The following is a 21008-nucleotide window of genomic DNA, read 5'->3' on the forward strand; positions in this document are numbered from 1 at the left end:
CACTAGATGAAACGAGAGTAGAAAAAGCATCTGGTATGGATGGTGTGAGAGCTGAGATGTTGAAGGAAGGGGGTGTGACTGTACTTGAATGGTTGGTGAGATTGTTTAATATGTGTTTTGTGTTGTCAATGGTACCAGTAGATTGGGTTTGTGCGTGTATTGTACAACTATATAAGGGTAAGGGAGATGTTGCACAAGTGTTGTAATTCAAGGGGTATTAGTTTGTTGAGTGTAGTTGGAAAGGTTTATGGTAGAGTACTGAATAATAAGATTAAGGATAAAACAGAGAATGTAATCTTAGAAGTACAGGGTGGTTTTAGAAGAGGTAGGGGTTGTATGAATCAGATTTTTAGTTAGGCAGATATGAAAGAAATATTTAGCAAAAGGTAAGGATGTAGGTAGCTTTATGGATCTGGAAAAAGCGTATGATAGAGTTGATAGGGAAGCAATATGGAATGTGATGAGGTTATATGGAGTTGGTGGAAGGTTTTTGCGAGCAGTGAGAAGTTTCTACAAAGATAGTAAAGCATGTGTTTAGGATAGGAAAGGAAGTGAGCAACTGGCTTCCAGTGAGAGTGGGACTGACCCAGGGATGTGTGATGTTGCCGTGGTTGTTTAACTTGTATGTTGATGGAGTGGTGAGAGAGGTGAATGCTCGAGTGCTTGGATGAGGATAGAAACTGGTAGACGAAATGACCATGAATGGGAGATAAATCAGTTGTTGTTTGCAGATGATACTGTACTGGTTGCAGACGAGGAAGAGAAGCTTGGACGATTAGTGACTGAATTTGAAAGTGTGTGTGAGAGAAGGAAGTTGAGAGTTAATATGGGTAAGAGTAAGGGTATGAGATGTACGAGAAGGGAAGATGGTGTGAGGTTGAATGTCAGGTTGAATGGAGAGTCACTTGAGGAGGTGGATCAGTTTAAGTACTTGGGGTCTGTTGTTGCAGCAAATGGTGGAGTGGAAGCAGATGCATGTCAGAGAGTGAACGAAGGATGCAAAGTGTTGGCGACAGTTAAGGGAGTAGTAAAGAATAGAGGGTTGGGCATGAATGTAGAGTTCTGTATCGAGAAAGTGATTGTACTAACTGTGGTGCATGGATCGGAGTTGTGGTGAATGAAAATGACGGAGAGACAGAAATTGAATGTGATTGAGATGAAGTGTCTGAGGAGTATGGCTGGTGTATTTCGAGTAGATAGGGTTAAGAACGAAGTAGTAAGAGTGAGAACGGGTGTAAGAAATGAGTGAGCAACTAGAGTGGATATGAATGTGTTGAGATGGTTTGGCCATCTTAGGAGAATGGAAAATGGTTGTCTGCTAAAGAAGGTGATGAATGAAAGAGTTGATGGGAGAAGTACAAGAGGAAGGCCAGTTTTGGGTGGATAGATGAAGTGAAGAAAGCTCTGGCTAATAGGAGGATAGATGTGAGAGGCAAGAGAGCGTGCTAGAAATAGGAATGAATAGCGAGCGATTGTGACGCAGTTTCAGTAGGCCCTGCTGCTTCCTCCGGTGCCTTGGATGACCCGGAGGTAGCAGCCGTAGGGGGTTCAGCGTTATGAAGCTTCATCTGTGGTGGATAACGGGTGAGGGTGGGCTGTGTCAAACTAGCAGTACCAGCCGAACTCGGTTGATTCCCTTGTCAAGCTGGGAGGAACGTAGAGAGGAGAGGTCCCCTTTTTTGTTTCGTTTGTTTGATGTCAGCTACCCCCAAAATTGGGGGAAGTGCCTTGTATATATATATATATATATACAGTGAACCCTCGCTACTTCGCGGTTCGACCATCGCGGATTCACCACTTCGCGGATTTTTTCCATAACCCATATATATACAGTAATATATATATATATATATATATATATGTATGCATGTATTTATGTATATATGTAGGTATGTATATGTGTATACATATAAATATATATATATATACACACACACACATATATACTATATATATATATATATCTAAAGTAGGAAGATGTGATGTAGTTCTAAGGGAAAAGTATGGGAAATATGTCTGGGTAATAAGCAAAGCTCTACCTCCAGTTTGTTTCTACATTATGATCAGAGATAAATGTAAACAAAACATTGGTTGCCATTTTTTATCGTGCTTTTTAGCATGTTTAGGAAATGCATGATATAAAATCACCTTTAATATTTGTGCCTGTTTTAGTTTAGGGTACTGTAGTACATGCATTAAGTGTTCTGTACATTAAAGGGTAGTTTGTTAACAGTACTACGTACAAGGGAAGGTTTAAAAGTCTGAATATACATGTTGAATAAATAGGTAATATGGTGTCACTACTTCGCGGATTTTCACCTATCGCGGCCGCGACTGGAACCTATCTACCGCGATAAACGAGGGTTCACTGTATATATATATATATATATGTATATATATATATACAGTAAATATATATATATATATATATATGTGTGTGTATATATATACATACGTATATAAACAGTATGTATATATATATATATATACTGTATTTATATATATATATATGTGTATATATATATTTATATATATACTGTATTTATATATATATGTATATATGTGTATATATATATATATATATATCTATATATATATGTGTGTATATATATATATATATATATACATATATATATATTATATATATATATATATACACATATGCATATATATACATATCTATACTGTATATATATATATATATATATGTATATATATATATATATATATACATATATACATATACATATATTTACATATATATACAGTATACATATACATATATAAATATACATATATATATATATATATATACAGTACATATACATATATATATAAATTTAAATATATATAAACTTAAATATAGATATACAGTATACATATACATATATAAATATACATATATATACATATACTTACATATACATATATATATATATATATATATTTAAATATATATATATATATATATACATATATATATATATATATATGTAAAACATATATATATATTATATATATATACACACATATATCTATATCTATACATATAATATATATATATATATATATATATTTATATATATAATATATCTATATATATATATATGTATATAAATATATATATATAAATGAATATATATACACACAAACATATATATATATATATATAAATATGTATATATACATATATATATATATATATATGTGTGTGTATATATATATATACATATATATACATATATATATATATATATATATATCTAAATATACATATATATATATATATATATATATGTGTGTGTGTGTGTGTGTGTATGTATGTGTGTGTAGGAATCAATTTTGCAGTCTTAGAGACTTTGAGAGACAAAAAACAGATAATTAATGAAGAATGGTGCAATATTAAGAATATATATCAGTAAGTTGGTGGTGAAGTCTTGGGAAAAACAGTTACTATAGTCTATATTATTTAGCCGTGCATATTTGCACTTGACTCACAGGGGTGCCCTTTCAGCTCGGAAAGGTTCCTGATACCTGATTGGTCGGAAGTATTTTTGTCCGAACACCTTCATTGTTCTCAAATAATCACCAAGTAATGTGAATCGAAACTTATTTACGAACCTATATTTCTCCATCAGATATATGTTTTGTCAATAAACAATGTGAAAGAATAAATATATTATAAAGTATCGTCATGGTAAGTCAAAATTTAATATAATAATGCGCCGAAGTCAACGACAGCAGCTTACTTTCGGATGCACGATTTGTAATTTTGTAATTTTTCACATATTTTAAACACAAATTGGGATAAATTACACTCAGCATAAGTTAAACATGTTATTATAAACTTTCTTTGAATACCAGAATATACCAAAAACATGGAATTAATAAAACCCGATATTTGTGAAAACTTGCGGGGAGGTAAAAGAACAGCCTGCCAGCTTGGCGGGAAAACAATCCCCGCTGACTTTCATACAGTCATTGCATCATCTTCTTAATTTATGTAAGTGTTGAAATCAATGTTATGTTATTGAGATTACTTTGAGGGCTATATTTGCAAAAAGAAAATGTCCATGCTTCTTTTCGTAGGAGCACACTAATAAAAAAATTATATTTCGGAGAAATTAACAAATTAACTCTTTCATATAAGTTACAGCAGACAATGCAGAATAAACAAACTTTTCATTTTCCCATTCTGTGTTCTGTTCAGGACTAATATAATGTTAACACAAGTTTCTGCGGATATTTTGAAAAGTTAAAGAATATACATACATCATAGGCCTACATAGACCTAGCCTAACTTATATCAAGCATCCGCTACTGTTTACTGGTACTTCTTATCTTAAAGAGTTAAGCAAAATTTAGTGCAGTTGTAAAAAAGTTATGTTAAGGTAAGACTTTATTCACAGGGTTTGCTTCATGCAGTGCAAGCATGACAACATCCGCTGTCCATAGTACTGCAGACTCCTGCTCTCAACACTCCCGAGGCACCAAGCTCACCAGTCAAAGCCGGAATATGGTTATGAGTGTCTTCAAGTTCATTGCTCAGGGAGGATGGTATGAGACGATGACCGATGTTTTAACAAACACCGCAGTTGCAACAGGCGTCTCAATGCGAACGGTTCAACACCTCAAACAATTGAATATGACATTATGTGATGGTATATTTCGCTCACCTAAGACCAAAAAGAGAACATCTACAGTTGTGGATCAGGTTGACAATTTTGACAGGGAATGTATAAAGAGAGAGGTCCTTTTTTATGAGAGAGGAGAACTACCCACGATATCCTCCTTGTTAGAAAGAATAAAAGAGCCTCCTGTAAATTTCAGAGGTTCAAGGAGTTCTCTATATAAATTAGTTAGAATTATGGGATTTAGGTTTAGAAAAGTTATGAGTGGGAGAAAATTCTTAATGGAGAGAAGTGACATTGTTAATGCCAGGAATAAATATCTTAGAGAAATAAAAAGAAACAGAGAAAGTCTAAACCCTAGACCAGAAGTATATCTAGACGAGACTTGGGTAAACCAAAATCTTAGCATAGAACGGTGTTGGACAAATGAAGACGGAACAGTAGGACCTAAGCTAAAATCTGGGAAAGGAGCAAGGTTTATAATGATACATGCTGGGGGTAGTCATGGTTTTATAGATGGAGCCTTTCTTATGTTCAAGTCAAAAAATGGAGCAAAGGGGGATTATCATGACTCCATGGATTGTAAAACATTTAAATTTTGGTTTGAAAATCAGCTTCTTCCTAACATAAATAATCAGTCCCTAATCATTATGGATAATGCTCCATATCACTCTAAAATATTAAACAAAGTTCCAACAATTAGCAACAAAAAGTGCCAGATACTTCAGTGGTTAGAATCAAATAAGATTGATCATGATCCTGCTATTACAAAACTAGAACTGCTCAAGATATGCAAGCTTCATAAGGAAAGAGAAATATATGAAATAGATCAAATAGCTGCTAATCACGGCCACAGAGTACTAAGATTGCCACCCTATCACTGCATGTTCAACCCAATAGAACTAATTTGGGCGCAAGTAAAAAGAGAAATTAAAAAAGGGAATTCTCATAGTAGCCAGTCTTTGAAAAATGTTGAAAAAATTACGCAAGAAGCAATTAATCATGTAACCCCACACCACTGGCAAAATGCTTTGAGGCATGTGAGGAAAATTGAAACTGACTATCGAGCCAAGAATGCGGCTCTTGACCATTTGCTTGATCAATTCATCATTAATATAGAGTCTGATGAAAGCATGAGTGAAGATGAAATGTGTGTATAGATAAAAATAGTTCCATTTGAATATGTGGGATTATATAAATAACATTCTTTAATTCATTATTGTTATTTTTATTTAACCACCATTAGATAAATATTAGAACAATTTAATGTTGTTTTATGTTTTGTATATATTAGTATTATTGTGTGTATTTTGACTTTCAACATTGTAAACAAATTCATTTTGATTTAGATAAGGTGGACATAATTAGGTAGTATTTTTTCTTAATAATGGTATCTATATTTCTGTTTATGATTTTAACTTCATATGCAAATTGTAAAATATGTTTTGTACCTTACGTCAGTATGTAAATAGTAATAACAACATAAATTATATGCTGTGTAGCAAGTAGGCCTATAGCCTATTTTGTAAACCTGTTCAGTAGCTCACATTATATCAAATGAAATTAAGCATAGTATTCTTTCTTTTTATTCCTGCCTCTACACTATTTTAATGAGACTAGCACGCGCTTCCCTTCAGCCAACATTTTCCACAGATGATAAGAAATAAGGAATCGTAGTGCGGATATCCCTCATATGAAAGAAGGGATATCGGGGAAAATAGATAGATATTAGGTGAGGAACAGGAATGTGGGAAAATACTGAGCAAAATATTACGGAGAGAGAAATTGCAATACTATTTAAACTGAAAGGAGTAGACCGAACCATATTACGAAAAAAAAACTGCATCTATGAAAGTCAGCGGGGATTGTTTTCCCGCCAAGCTGGCAGGCTGTTCTTTTACCTCCCCGCAAGTTTTCACAAATATCGGGTTTTATTAATTCCATGTTTTTGGTATACAGTATTCTGGTATTCAAAGAAAGTTTATAATAACATGTTTAACTTATGCTGAGTGTAAGTTATCCCAATTTGTGTTAAAATATGTGAAAAATTACAAAATTACAAATCGTGCATCCGAAAGTAAGCTGCTGTCGTTGACTTCGGCGCATTATTATATTAAATTTAGACTTACCATGACGATACTTTATAATATATTTATTCTTTCACATTGTTTATTGACAAAACATATATCTGATGGAGAAATATAGGTTAGTAAATAAGTTTCGATTCACATTACTTGGTAATAATTTGAGAACAATGAAGGTGTTCGGACAAAAATACTTCCGACCAATCAGGTATCAGGAACCTTTCCGAGCTAAATGGGCACCCCTGTGAGTCAAGTGCAAATATGCACGGCTAAATAAAATAGACTATAGGAGAAAGCCATGGATATCGAATGATACTCGGGATACTATAAAAAGGAGACAAAGACAGAAATTGATTGTTGAAAGTTTTCGAGGAAGTAATGTAAATTACAGGGTACAGCATGCTAAGTATTCCAGTATTGTCAGCGAGGTCAAAAGAAAAGCTAGTAATGACTGGAGAGAGTATTTAAACAATAAAGCAGATGAGGCCGACAAAGCTATGTATTCAGGAAGTGGCTATGGTGTGAATATTACTCATAGAATTATTAATGAAATTTCGACTGGGGCAAAGAAGAAGCAAGTACCAATCAAAAACAAAGATGGCTCTGTTATAGCAACAGAAAATGAAGAAAGACAACGTTGGATGGAACACTTTATTGAGGTTTTGAATAGGACATATAAATGGAATAATTTGATTGATATACCTGAAGCTGAGGAAGACCTTGATTTGCCCAAGAATGAATTCAGTGTGTTTGATGTCGAAGCAATCCTCAAAAAACTAAAGAGATGGAAAGTCCCTAGATACGATGGAATAGCTGCCGAGATGATACTGGCCGTAAAGGAAGTGACTCCAAGACTTCATACAAGATTATTTTCTGGAATGTGGCATGAAGAGGCAAAACCTAATGAATGGGATTTAGGAGTGTTGGTGAAAATGGCTAAAAAGGGAGACCTGACTGATTGCAATAATTACAGAGGCATAACACTTACGTCAGTTGTTATCAAAATATATAGTATGCTTCTTCTACGTCAGTTGTTATGAAAATATATAGAATGCTTATTCTTAAGAGACTGGAGAGAAAGATCGATGAAAAGCTGAGAGATGAACAAGCAGGACTTAGAAAAGTTAGAAGTTGCACTGACCAAATTTTCATTTTGAGACATGTACAGCAATGCGTAGAATATAGAAATCCCCTTTTAATGATATTTGTGGACTATGAAAAAGCCTTTGATAGTGTGCACCGGCCAATTTTGTGGAGAGTCCTGCGTTATTATGGAATTCCTCTTAAATATGTAAATTTGATTAATTCTGTTCATGAGCATAGCAAGTGCAAAGTTAATGTTAATTGAGTCTTATCAAGTGAGTTTCCAGTAAACAGCGGGGTACTACAAGGGAATGTGTTGTCACCTATGTTGTTTATCCTCCTCATGGACATGCATAGCAAGTGCAAAGTTAATGTTAATTGAGTCTTATCAAGTGAGTTTCCAGTGAACAGCGGGGTACTACAAGGGAATGTGTTGTCACCTATGTTGTTTATCCTCCTCATGGACATTTGTAAATTGTAGAACAGTAAGAAATGGTGGAGAAGGATTGAACTGGATCGGTGATAGGATATAGCAGACCTAGAGTATGCTGATGATGCTGACCTTCTCAGCAGAACAACACAGGATTTGCAATGCTTGCTTACCAGAATGCATGAAATATCACACGAGGTGGGGCTGAAGATAGATATAAGAAAGATAGAGATGATGAGAACGGAGTATGCAATGGAAGATGAAATATCATTGGAAGGAGAAAGGATTCATGAGGCAAAATCATTTAAGTATTTAGGAACAATGATCTCCAAGACAGGGTCTTTAGAATTAGAGTTTAGTGAAAGATTGAAATAAGCAAATCAGACAATGGCTAGGTTAAGTAAAATTTGGAAATCAAATCGCCTAAAATTTCATATAAAAATCAAACTATATATCAGTTAAGTGAGATTGGTGTTACTCTATTGACATGAGTCATGGTATGACAATGAAACAATCTCCAATAGATTTGGTAGATTTGAGAATAAAGCCTTCAAAAGGATATTGGGAGTTAAATGGCAGGACAGGATTAGAAATGAAATTATAAAAGAGATTACTCGAGTACCATATGTGGATAAGATCATGAGGGGTAGATGGAGATGGTTTGGGCATGCTCTTCACCCTCCCCAAGAGAGATTAGTTCACCAAACGTTTAACTAGGCTCCATAAGCCACTATAAAAATTGGAAGACCCAGGCCTACATGGCTTAGGACTATAAAGCACAAAGTAGGATATGATGAATGGAGAAGTATTGAATTAAAAGCTCCTGAGAGAGAGGACTGGCGAAATCTAACCAAGGCCCTTTGCGACAATAGGCGTAGGAGGAGATGATGATGATGAGATATAAATATAATATATATATATATATATATATATATATATATATATATATATATATATATATATATATATATATATATATATATATATATATATATATATATATATATATATATATATATATATATATATATATATATATATATATATATATATATATATATATATATATATATATATATATATATATATATATAGTATATATATATATATATATATATATATATATATATATATATATATATATATATATATATATATATATATATATATATATATATATATATATATATATATATATATATATATATATATATATATATATATATATACACACATATACATATATACACACACATATATATATATATATATATATATATATATATATATATATATATATATATATATATATATATAGGTAGTAGGTTGGACAGGGTACCAACCACCCGTCGAGATACTACCACTGGAGAGTTATGGGGTCCTTTGACTGACGAGGCAGTACTACATTAGATCCTTCTCTCTGGTTAGGGTTCACTTTCCTTTTGCCTACACATACACAGAATAGTCTGGCGTATTCTTTACATATTCACCTCTGTCCTCATACACCTGACAACACTGAAATTACCAAACAATTCTTCTTCACCCGAGGGGTTAACTACTGCAATTGTTCAGTGGCTATTTTCCTCTTGGTGAGGGCAGAAGAGACCCTTTAACTATGGTAAGCAGCTCTTCTAGGAGAAGGACACTCCAAAGTCAAACCATTGTTCTCTAGTCTTGTTTAGTGCCATAGCCTCTATACCATGGTCTTCCACTGTCTTGGGTTAGAGTTCTCTTGCTTAAGGGTACACTCAGGCATACTATTCTATCTAATTTCTCTTTCACTTGTTTTGTTAAAGTTTTTATAATTTATATAGGAATTATTTATTTAATGTTACTGTTCTTAAAAATATTTTTTTCCTTGTTCCCTTTCCCCACTGGGCTATTTTCCCTGTTGGGGCCCCTGGGCTTATAGCATCCTGCTTTCCCAACTAGGGTTGTAGCTTAGCAAGTAATAATAATAAATAATATTTATATATATATATATATATATATATATATATATATATATATATATATATATATATATATATATATATATATATATATATATATATATATATATATATATGTGAGTATATATATATATATATATATATATATATATATATATATATATATATATATATATATATATATATATATATATATATATATATGTGAGTATATATATATATATATATATATATATATATATATATATATATATATATATATATATATATATATATATATATATATATATATATATATATATATATATATATATATATATATATATCTGGGCTCCGAGCTGTGCCGCCCAGTGAAATACTCCCAGAGCACTATTTCTAAGGAATATAACTGCTATATATTACCAGAGAAAAAAAGCATAGGAATGCCAGGTTGAACCCAGCTCGCTCACCTATATAAGGTGTCGGTATAATATACTGGGGCGTGATAATTCACAACCAGAGGTCTCGCACTATTTAGATATCTCCTCTTCAAAATCCCCGCCACAGCGAGGTGCCGATCAACACTACTACCACTAACCCAACCCACGCCAGTGACGACACTCCTTTATAGCACATCTTCTATGAACATTTGTATATTTTTCTCTTTGGTTTTTTCGTTCATATCTCATTTCTTTTTGCCGATGGCGGATTCCCTGGTCCCCATATCTAAGTTAAGTACCAAATCTATGAGTTTTGAGCTTTTGGGGGTAGCATTGCCATTAATTTTAATTTTATTCGAGGTTTTATTTTTTCCTCTTGTCGGACCGCTTGCGGCTCCCTTGCTGGCTTGCTACCGCCTTCGCTCGTTCTTAACGTATTGCAATTGGTCTTCCATACTGATTGTTTTTCTTTTCGAACCTTATTTTGGAGGTTTTTCTCATCGATTACACCTCATCGAAGGGTTTGGCATCATTGTGCTTTGGATATTATTTTGATGTTTTGATGATATACTACGTATCATAGTTTTGAACTCGGTTGGCAAGCCTGCCTTCGGGCATGGCCTAGTTGGTTTCGCTACCGCATTAAGTGTTTATATTATTATATTATTGATATTATATATTGATCTTATTAATAATTATTGCGATTACCGTCTAGTTATCGCTTAGTTTGAGTGGGACTCTCGCGGGGCAGTTGTTATTTTATTTGTTTCCTACCGTTCGGCATCTACCCGAGGTAGATGTTATGTTGGTATCCCTGTCCAGCGCGACTCCTCCCGCTCTGGAGGGCTGCCAGCTATTATCCCCCTACCATTCCCTTGCGTCCTTCTCTTACTAATTTTATTTTAAGTTACGCATGCCTACAAACCAGTTCAATGTGTTACATCATTTAACATTATTGTACACTATTTTATTGCTTATTCCGTTTATGATCATTCCGTTTTACTTATGTGGTTCCAGCGGTTAGGTTGGTACTCCTGTCCTCCCTCATGCCCACGTGATTGCCTCCTGCCCTCTCATTGGTTAGTTCTCGTTGCCTCCTTTCCCCCACATTATCCCCATTCAGGGATTCCTCCCGGTTGCGTGGGCGGTTTGGCATTACGGATCGAGTCCTTCTCGTGCCTCAGCCTTGCCACCACCTCCTCCCCCCCTCACACCATCCCTTCCTGGGATACCTTATGACTCACTATAGTTGGTACCGAGAACATCCACCGGGGTTTCAGTTTAGTACATTCATTCTCATGCCTTGTCGTAGCCCTTTTTCCCCGCCACTCTGACTGGCCATCGGTCGGCTGGGGGAACTTGGTTGTGTATTGGTTATGTTTCGTTATGTACTGTATTATTTGAGTTTCTACTATAATGTAGAAACTTTTGTTCGTGGTGTATCACGGAGGAGCGAATATTTGTTGTTATATTATTTATTGGCGGTGTTCATTTGGGTTCTTGTGGCTGGCGGGGAGTCATTGAACCCCTTCCTCCCTCCCCTTTGACTCCCCCTACCCCGGAGGCATGTTACGACCCCGGGGTCTCTCATAGTTGTCTCCCCGGAGCCAACAGGTAGCATGTTATTATAACATGCTATTATAACATTTTTATCCTATACTTCCCCAGTAACAACGGGATAGTATATCTCCTACTATGACAACATTATTTCATTGAATGATCATATCTAATTACGGAATTGTTTAATAGGGAACATGTTATTATAAGGTAGCATGTTATTATAAACCCTTTTTTATTTTATACCTCCCTGGTAATGACGGGATGGTATATTCCTCGCTATGACAATATTATTTCATTGATAATCTTAACTTATTACGGAATTGTTTCAACAATGTCAGTTAATTTTTGATAATTTTTTCCCCGGTTACTATACCGGTCCGAAATTTTGTTCATAGCCTTTTGTCCCGATTTCATATCGGTCTATTTTAAGAATCCGGAACACCCGGATCTTTTTAGGTTATTAACCTATTATGGGATACTCATGTATCTGTATTTTATTCTATACTTCCCAAGTAGCGACGGGATAGTGTATTTCAAGCTATGACAATATTATTTCATTGATAACCTTCACTTATTACGGAATTGTTTTAACAATGTCAGTTTATTTATAAGTTTTTCCCCGGTTACTAAACCGGTCCTAGAGTTGTTCATAGCCTTTTGTCCCGGTTTCATATCGGTCTACTTTAAGAACCCGGAACACCCGGATCCTTTTAGGTTACTAACCTATTATGGGACACTCACGTATCTTTATTTTATTCTATACTTCCCAAGTAGCAACGGGATAGTATATTTCTCGCTATGACAATATTTTTTCATTGATAATCTTAACTTATTATGGAATTGTTTTAACAAAGTCAGTTAATTTATGATAAGTTTTCCCCGGTTACTGCACTGATCCGAAATTTTGTTCATAGCCTTTTGTCCCGATTTCATATTGGTCTAATTCAAGAATTCGGAGCATCCGGATCTCTTTAGGTTACTGACCTGCTATGTGATACTTATGTATCTTTATGTTATTCTATACTTCCCCAGTACCGACGGGATAGTATATTTCTCGCTATGACAATATTATTTCATTGATAATCTTCACCTTTTATGGAATTATTTTGACAATGTCAGTTAATTTATGAAAAGTTTTCTCCCCGGTTACAATACCGGTCCGAAATTTTGTTCATAGCCTTTTGTCCCGGTTTCATACCGGTCTATTTTAAGAATTCGGAACACCCGGATCTTTTTGGGTTACTACCCTACTATGGGACACTCTGTAGGTGCCCCTGTCGTTACTATCTATAATTATAACTTCGGATATAATCTTTTGGGATTTTCATTTTATTTCCTTTGTGATTGATCGATTTAAACATTTATTCTCGATCTATTTATTTTACATTCCCAACGGAGTTACCTTGTTCATTAGTAACGATATACCCTCTTTCGGAGCTCGCAGTCTTCCATGACTTCTACCTTGGCGACTCTTTAGATCTGGGTTGGCGGGTTTGCCTGGAGTGTCAGGGCAAAGAGACCCTGTGTCTCTTCCTTTTAGGGTTTTCAAGGAAGCACGTGGCTGATGTCGGGCCACGTCCTTGTCCCTAAAGTTAAAGCTACCTGCCAGCCCCTACCAAAGACTCACAGGTCTTCCAAATCACCAAACCAGTTAAGACTTCTCTTGGGTCGAGAGCGAAGCCCGGCCTGAAACCTACGACCCCGGAGGCTCCCTTCGATCCGGCAGCCCTTTCAAGTTTGATGCAATGGCCTCTCGTGGCATGGTTGGTTTCAACCTGACCTTCATTAGAAGAGCCCAGCGTCCGATCCCATGGATGAGGTAGAAATTTATTTCTATTTGAACACGATGTTGTGCTGATATTTATCCATATATATACATATATATATAATTTACGGACCTCTGTAGCTCACTGGCTCAAACCTCGTGTCACATACCAAGTCACCAGGAATTATATGATGAAGATTCCTGGTGCCTCTGTGAACTTGACAATTGAATGGAATAATTGCCCTTTAGGGGGAAGAGAGAGTGCTAAACCAGATAGCCTCGTACAGGGTCTCATTTGTTATGGGCTACCTCAACAGCACAATATATCATCCCGGATGCCTCTAAGCTCCCGGAATTCTTCGAAAGCAATCCGTGGAAGGTGGCCTTGCACTCTCCCTTCAAAGATGGTATGTTAACCATCGAAGGGTTTGGCACCCGGACTGTAGAAGATTTTGAATTCTACCCGCCGGGTCTACAGTTCCCTCTCTCTGGTTTCGCATGCCTTACCGAGGAGACACTCGTAAGGTTTGACAAGGTCCCCAAAGAAACCAAAATGTACCCAAAGGGGCAGGCTCAGTCCACCTGGGTCCGGCCCTTAAACGAGTGGGAGTGTGTTAACACTACGTTAACACCTCACAAGAGCCCGTACACGATGTTTCTAGTGGAGGAGTAAACCCCTACTCCGTGTGTCACTAAGATATCGGACCTTGCTCAGCAGGCAATAAACGAGGACAAGCCGTTACCGCAGCTGAAGGAAACGTATCCGACTTTCCTCCTGTCCCCGGGGGATCACGATTGCTGGACTAACGCCCCGGCGACCTTCACATCGGGTAAATTAAGCGCTGACTGTGCTTCCATTCAGTTCAGTGAGTGGCTACCCAGGCTTCCGGAATCCCTGATATGCCTCGAGTTCGAAGCCTGTATGCGCCTAAGTAGACCTATCAACTCGGCTACAATGGCAGAAAAGACCTCTTTAATGTATGAAGAAGAACCACCTTTTAAGGTCTTGACGAAGTCATTACTTCAAACCTTACTGTCTGATTCCTACGACTTTTTTGCGGCCAGACGTCGTTGCTGTACGCATGTCTTGTCTGAGGCCACTATCAGACATGAGCCCTGACTCTATTCCCTGAGGATTTAGTCAACAACGTCGTCGGTGGAGCTGCTAGGGTCAATCAGAGCCTCAAGGTTCGATGGGCTTAGTCCCCAAGCAGAGAGAATCCTGGGTGCCCTCCAGTTTGCCTCAGTAACAGATATACTACTGAAGGCCAGACTGAAAGATATAAGCCGAGTATGGTGCTCCAGGAAAAAGAGTAATATCGAGACAAAGGGCTCGACTCCAACCAATTCTGAAGAAAAGAATTCAACCATGGACAAAGGTCAAAATCTGGCAAATCCGTTTCCTTACAATATCCACCCCCAAGCTCGTCATTTACACAGACACCTCCTTAACAGGTTTCTTCTAGATAGATAGTGGCGGACGCACTTTCGAGGACAACTCCGCTGCAGTCGGAGTGGTCACTAGACCCAAAGTCCTTCAGTTGGATTCTTTCTCAGATTCCGGATCTCCAGATAGATCTGTTTGCAACAGAGTCCAACTACAAACTAGAGTGCTACGTAGCTCCCAGCCCGGATCCTCGGGCTTACGCCACAGACGCAATATCATTAGTCTGGAACACTTGGGAGAGAATTTACCTATTCCCACCAATAAATCTGTCGATGAAAGTGTTAGACAAGCTCAGGACTTTCAAAGGCCAAGTTGCTCTAGTAGCCCCCATCTGGCCCAAGCACAACGGGTTTCCCCTTCTGGTGGAACTGGGTCTCCACCTCGACAGATCACCAATCCAATACTAACACAAGCAGTACAACTTGCAGTGTGTTAGCTTCCTCAAATTCAGAATGCCCTACCTTTATGGACTTTATGAAATTTGCAGCTCAAGAGGTGCAGATATTGATCCTCAAATACGTTATTTTTAGAATCAGATAAGAGGGGATCCACCCTTCGACAGTATGATTCGGCTGTTATGAAACTTGCCAGTTTTTAAGGGACTCAAAGGTTGAGACGATGACTATGATTCTGACAGTAACCTTCTTCAGAATTTTATTTGAATCAGACTTAGCGACTTGTACTATTACCACAAATTAAGTAAGCCTTGAAGGTTTTACAATTGGTTTTAATATTGCCCTTACAGATTCATACTTCTCATCCATCCCGAGAACCTTCACCAGATTGAAACCATCAACTCACCCTAGCTCAGTTTCCTGGTTTCTGAATGACGTACTTAAGTTGGCTTCAGACACTCTTAACGGGACTTGCCATTATATTCCATTGGTTAGGAAATCCTTGTTCTTAATGAACCTGACTTCTGGCGCCAGAATATCAGAACTTTCAGCCTTGTCTAGAGATCCAGGTCATATTGAATTTCTCTCGTCAGGGGAAGTACTCCTTTCCCCTGACAAAAGATTTTTAGCGAAAATGAGGACCCCCAGGACAGACGGTTCCCCTGGAAGATTGTCCCACTTCCGCAGGACCCATCTTTATGTCCAGTAAACACTCTGGAAGCCTACTTAAACATATCTCCCGTTCAGTCCTCAGGGCCCTTACCCATTAGAGAAGGTGAAGAACCATCATCCTGAAAGGACTCAGACAGAAGATTCTGCATTTCATTAACGGGCTACCTAGAATCATTCCCACATCACTCCCTCACGTCCATGATATATAAGCTGTAGCTACCTCAGTTAATTACTATGAACTTCACTGGACTTACTAAATATACAGGCTGGAAGTCTCCAGCAGTATTTAAACACCACTGCTTAGAACCTCTGGAAGCCTTATATTTGCTACAGTGGCAGCAGGGAATGTGATTCCTCCTGAACATAGTGAACCTTAATCAACTATGTCTTGCTATCCTCTTACCTGTTATTTTGGATTTTATTTTACTTCCTCAGGTATTGTTCAAAGATTTGGGACCATTTCTCTGGTACTATTTCACTGGGCGGCACAGCTCGGAGCCCAGAAAAGGGATTTTGACGAAGGAAAAATCTATTTCTGGGCGAGAGACCTGTGCCGCCCAGTGAACCCTCCCTTGACTTCCCTCCCAACATGGGCCCCAAACCTTGGGTGCTATGAGGAGTGACGTCACTGGCGTGGGTTGGGTTAGTGGTAGTAGTGTTGATCGGCACCTCGCTGTGGCGGGGATTTTGAAGAGGAGATATCTAAATAGTGCGAGACCTCTGGTTGTGAATTATCACGCCCCAGTATATTATACCGACACCTTATATAGGTGAGCGAGCTGGGTTCAACCTGGCATTCCTATGCTTTTTTTCTCTGGTAATATATAGCAGTTATATTCCTTAGAAATAGTGCTCTGGGAGTATTTCACTGGGCGGCACAGGTCTCTCGCCCAGAAATAGATTTTTCCTTCGTCAAAATCCCTTATATATATATATATATATATATATATATATATATATATATATAGAGAGAGAGAGAGAGAGAGAGAGAGAGAGAGAGAGAGAGAGAGAGAGATCATATTCATGACTAAGCATACACAAATACAAAGATCTCTTAATCTTTATAAATAAAAATGTTATTTTTATTAGTAAAATAAATTTTTGAATATACTTACCCGATAATCATGTAGCTGTCAACTCCGTTGCCCGACAGAATTCTATGGAGGGATACGCCAGCTATCACAATACTAGAAGGGGGTGTACTTACCAGCGCCACCTGTGGCCAGGTACTCAAGTACTTCTTGTTGACACCTCCTCAATTATTCCTCGGTCCACTGGTTCTCTATGGGGAGGAAGGGAGGGTCGATTAAATCATGATTATCGGGTAAGTATATTCAAAAATTTATTTTACTAATAAAAATAACATTTTTCAATATTAAACTTACCCGATAATCATGTAGCTGATTCACACCCAGGGGGGTGGGTGAAAACCAGTGTACAAGATTAAAGGATAGCTAAGTATCCCATATTTCATATAACAGTTATCTCAAATAACAATGAAATAATAAGTACCTGGTAAGGAAGTCGAATTGAACCGTTACTCTGCCTCTTTTTTAAGTTCGTCTTCCTTACTGAGCGCAGCGTTCCTCTTGGAGGCTGAATCAACCCAAAGGTGCCAAAGTATATGGGGTTGCAACCCCTACTAAAGGACCTCTACAAAACCTCTAACCCAGGCGCTTCTCAAGAATGAATAGACCACCCGCCAAATCAAAAGGATGCGGAAGGCTTCTTAGCCTACCGTAACAACCATAAAAACAACAATAAAAGCATTCAAGAGAAAGGTTAAAAAAGGTTATGGGATTAAGGGAATGTAGTGGCTGAGCCCTCACCTACTACTGCACTCGCTGCTACGAATGGTCCCAGGGTGTAGCAGTTCTCGTAAAGAGACTGGACATCTTTAAGATAAAATGATGCAAACACTGACTTGCTCCTCCAATAGGTTGCATCCATTATGCTCTGCAGAGAACGGTTTTTATTAAAGGCCATCGAAGTAGCTACGGCTCTTACTTCGTGGGTCCTTACCTTCAGCAATGCAAGGTCTTCCTCCTTTAAGTGAGAGTGGGCTTCTCTAATCAGAAGCCTTATATAATACGAAACCCCATTCTTGGACATGGGCCTCGAAGGTTTCTTGATGGCACACCATAAGGCTTCTGACTGTCCTCGAAGAGGTTTAGACCTCTTAAGATAAAATTTGAGAGCTCTGACAGGGCAAAGAACTCTCTCTAGTTCGTTACCTACCATGTTGGAGAGGCTAGGTATTTCAAACGATCTAGGCCAAGGACGTGAAGGAAGTTCGTTCTTTGCTAGGAATCCGAGCTGAAAAGAACATGTTGCAGATTCGGTCGTGAAACCAATGTTCTTGCTGAAGGCATGAACCTCACTGACTCTCTTAGCTGTTGCAAGGCAGACGAGAAAAAGAGTCTTGAGGGTAAGGTCCTTGAAGGAAGCTGACTGGAGAGGTTCGAACCTAGGTGACATAAGGAACCTTAAGACTACGTCTAGGTTCCAGCCTGGAGTGGATAGACGACGCTCTTTAGACGTCTCAAAAGACTTAAGAATGTCTTGAAGGTCCTTGTTGGAAGAAAGGTCCAAACCTCTGTGGCGGAGAACTGAAGCCAACATACTCCTATACCCTTTAATCGTAGGGGCTGAAAGGGATCTCTTATTCCTAAGATGTAGAAGGAAGTCAGCTATTTGGGTCACAGAGGTATTGGTAGAGGATATTGAATTGGCTCTACACCAGCTTCGGAAGACCTCCCACTTAGACTGGTAGACTCTACGAGTGGAAACCCTTCTCGCTCTGGCAATCGCACTGGCTGCCTCCTTCGAAAAGCCTCTAGCTCTAGCGAATCTTTCGACAGTCTGAAGGCAGTCAGCCGAAGAGCGTGGAGGTTTGGGTGCAACCTGTCTACGTGAGGTTGACGTAGAAGGTCCACTCTTAGAGGTAGAGTCCTGGGGATGTCGACTAGCCATTGAAGTACCTCTGTGAACCATTCTCTTGCAGGCCAAAGGGGAGCAACCAGCGTCAGCCGTGTCCCTTCGTGCGAGATGAATTTTTGCAGAACTTTGTTTATTATCTTGAACGGTGGGAATGCGTACAGGTCGAGATGGGACCAGTTCAGTAGAAAAGCATCCACATGAACTGCTGCAGGGTCTGGAACAGGGGAACAGTACAGCGGAAGTCTCTTGGTTATGGAGGTGGCAAACAGATCTATGGTAGGTTGACCCCACAAGGTCCAAAGTCTGTTGCACACACTCTTGTGGAGGGTCCATTCCGTGGGAATGACCTGATTCCTTCTGCTTAGGCGATCTGCTGAGACGTTCATATCGCCCTGAATGAACCTCGTGACCAGAGTGAGGTTTAGACCTCTTGAACAAATGAGGAGGTCCCTTGCGATCTCGTATAGGCTCCTCGAATGGGTCCCTCCTTGCTTGGAGATGTAAGCCAAGGCTGTGGTATTGTCTGAGTTCACCTCCACCACTTTGCCTAGCAGGAGGGACTTGAAGTTCAACAGGGCTAAATGAACTGCTAGTAGCTCCTTGCAGTTGATGTGGAGTAATCCCTGTTCTTCGTTCCACGTTCCCGAGCATTCCCGTCCGTTCAAGGTCGCACCCCAGCCCGAGTCCGATGCATCTGAGAAGAGATGAAGATTGGGGGTCTGAATAGCCAACGATAGACCCTCCCTGAGAAGGAGGTTGTGCTTCCACCACAGGAGAGTGGTCTTCATCTCTTGGGAGATTGGGATAGAGACTGCTTCGAGAGTCGAACCCTTGTCCCAATGAGCTGCAAGATGGAATTGAAGAGGGCGGAGGTGGAGTCTCCCTAGCTCGACGAACAGGGCCAGTGATGAAAGGGTCCCTGTGAGACTCATCCACTGTCTCACCGAGCAACTGCTCCTCTTCAGCATGCTCATGATGCACTCTAGGGCTTGGCTTATCCTGGGGGCCGATGGAAAAGCCCGAAAATCCTGACTCCGAATCTCCATTCCCAGGTACACAATGGATTGGGAGGGAATGAGTTGAGACTTTTCTATGTTGACTAATAGACCCAGTTCTCTGATTAAGTCTAAAGTCCAATTGAGATTCTCCAGACAGCGACGACTCGTGGAGGCTCTCAACAGCCAGTCGTCTAAGTAGAGGGAGGCTCTGATGTCCGATAAGTGTAGGAATTTTGCTATATTCCTCATCAGATGAGTAAAGACCATAGGAGCTGTGCTTAGGCCAAAACACAGGGCTTGGAACTGGTAGACAACCTTTCCAAAAACGAATCTCAGGAAAGGTTGGGAGTCTGGATGAATAGGAACGTGAAAGTAGGCATCTTTCAAGTCCAACGAGACCATCCAGTCCTCCTGCCTGACCGCTGCTAAGACCGACTTCGTCGTCTCCATCGTGAACGTCTGCTTGGTGACATACGCGTTGAGCGCGCTGACGTCCAGCACCGGTCTCCAACCTCCTGTCTTCTTGGCCACAAGAAAGAGACGGTTGTAGAAGCCCGGGGATTGATGGTCCCGGACTATAACCACTGCCTTCTTCTGCACAAGTAGCGACACCTCCTGGTGCAATGCTAGCC

At 38.5% G+C, this 21008-nt stretch overlaps 2 protein-coding genes across 2 annotated transcripts in view; one reads left to right on the forward strand and one right to left on the reverse strand.

Annotated features, from left to right (window-relative positions):
- Positions 1–21008, reverse strand: part of LOC137646990 (RNA N6-adenosine-methyltransferase mettl16) — a 570608-nt gene that overhangs the window by 321146 nt on the left and 228454 nt on the right. The window lies entirely within an intron of this gene.
- LOC137647331 (uncharacterized) lies at positions 4206–5791 on the forward strand. Its single transcript, XM_068380730.1, has one exon. The coding sequence runs from the start codon at positions 4433–4435 to the stop codon at positions 5789–5791; it is 1359 nt and encodes a 452-aa protein (XP_068236831.1). The 5' UTR covers positions 4206–4432.

The sequence above is a fragment of the Palaemon carinicauda genome, chromosome 9 (genome assembly GCF_036898095.1).
Source record: "Palaemon carinicauda isolate YSFRI2023 chromosome 9, ASM3689809v2, whole genome shotgun sequence".
NCBI classification, from domain to species: domain Eukaryota; kingdom Metazoa; phylum Arthropoda; class Malacostraca; order Decapoda; family Palaemonidae; genus Palaemon; species Palaemon carinicauda.

What these genes read in the sequence shown, in the direction of transcription:
- LOC137647331 (XM_068380730.1), top strand. Translation starts at nt 4,433, where the DNA reads ATGACAACATCCGCTGTCCATAGTACTGCAGACTCCTGCTCTCAACAC.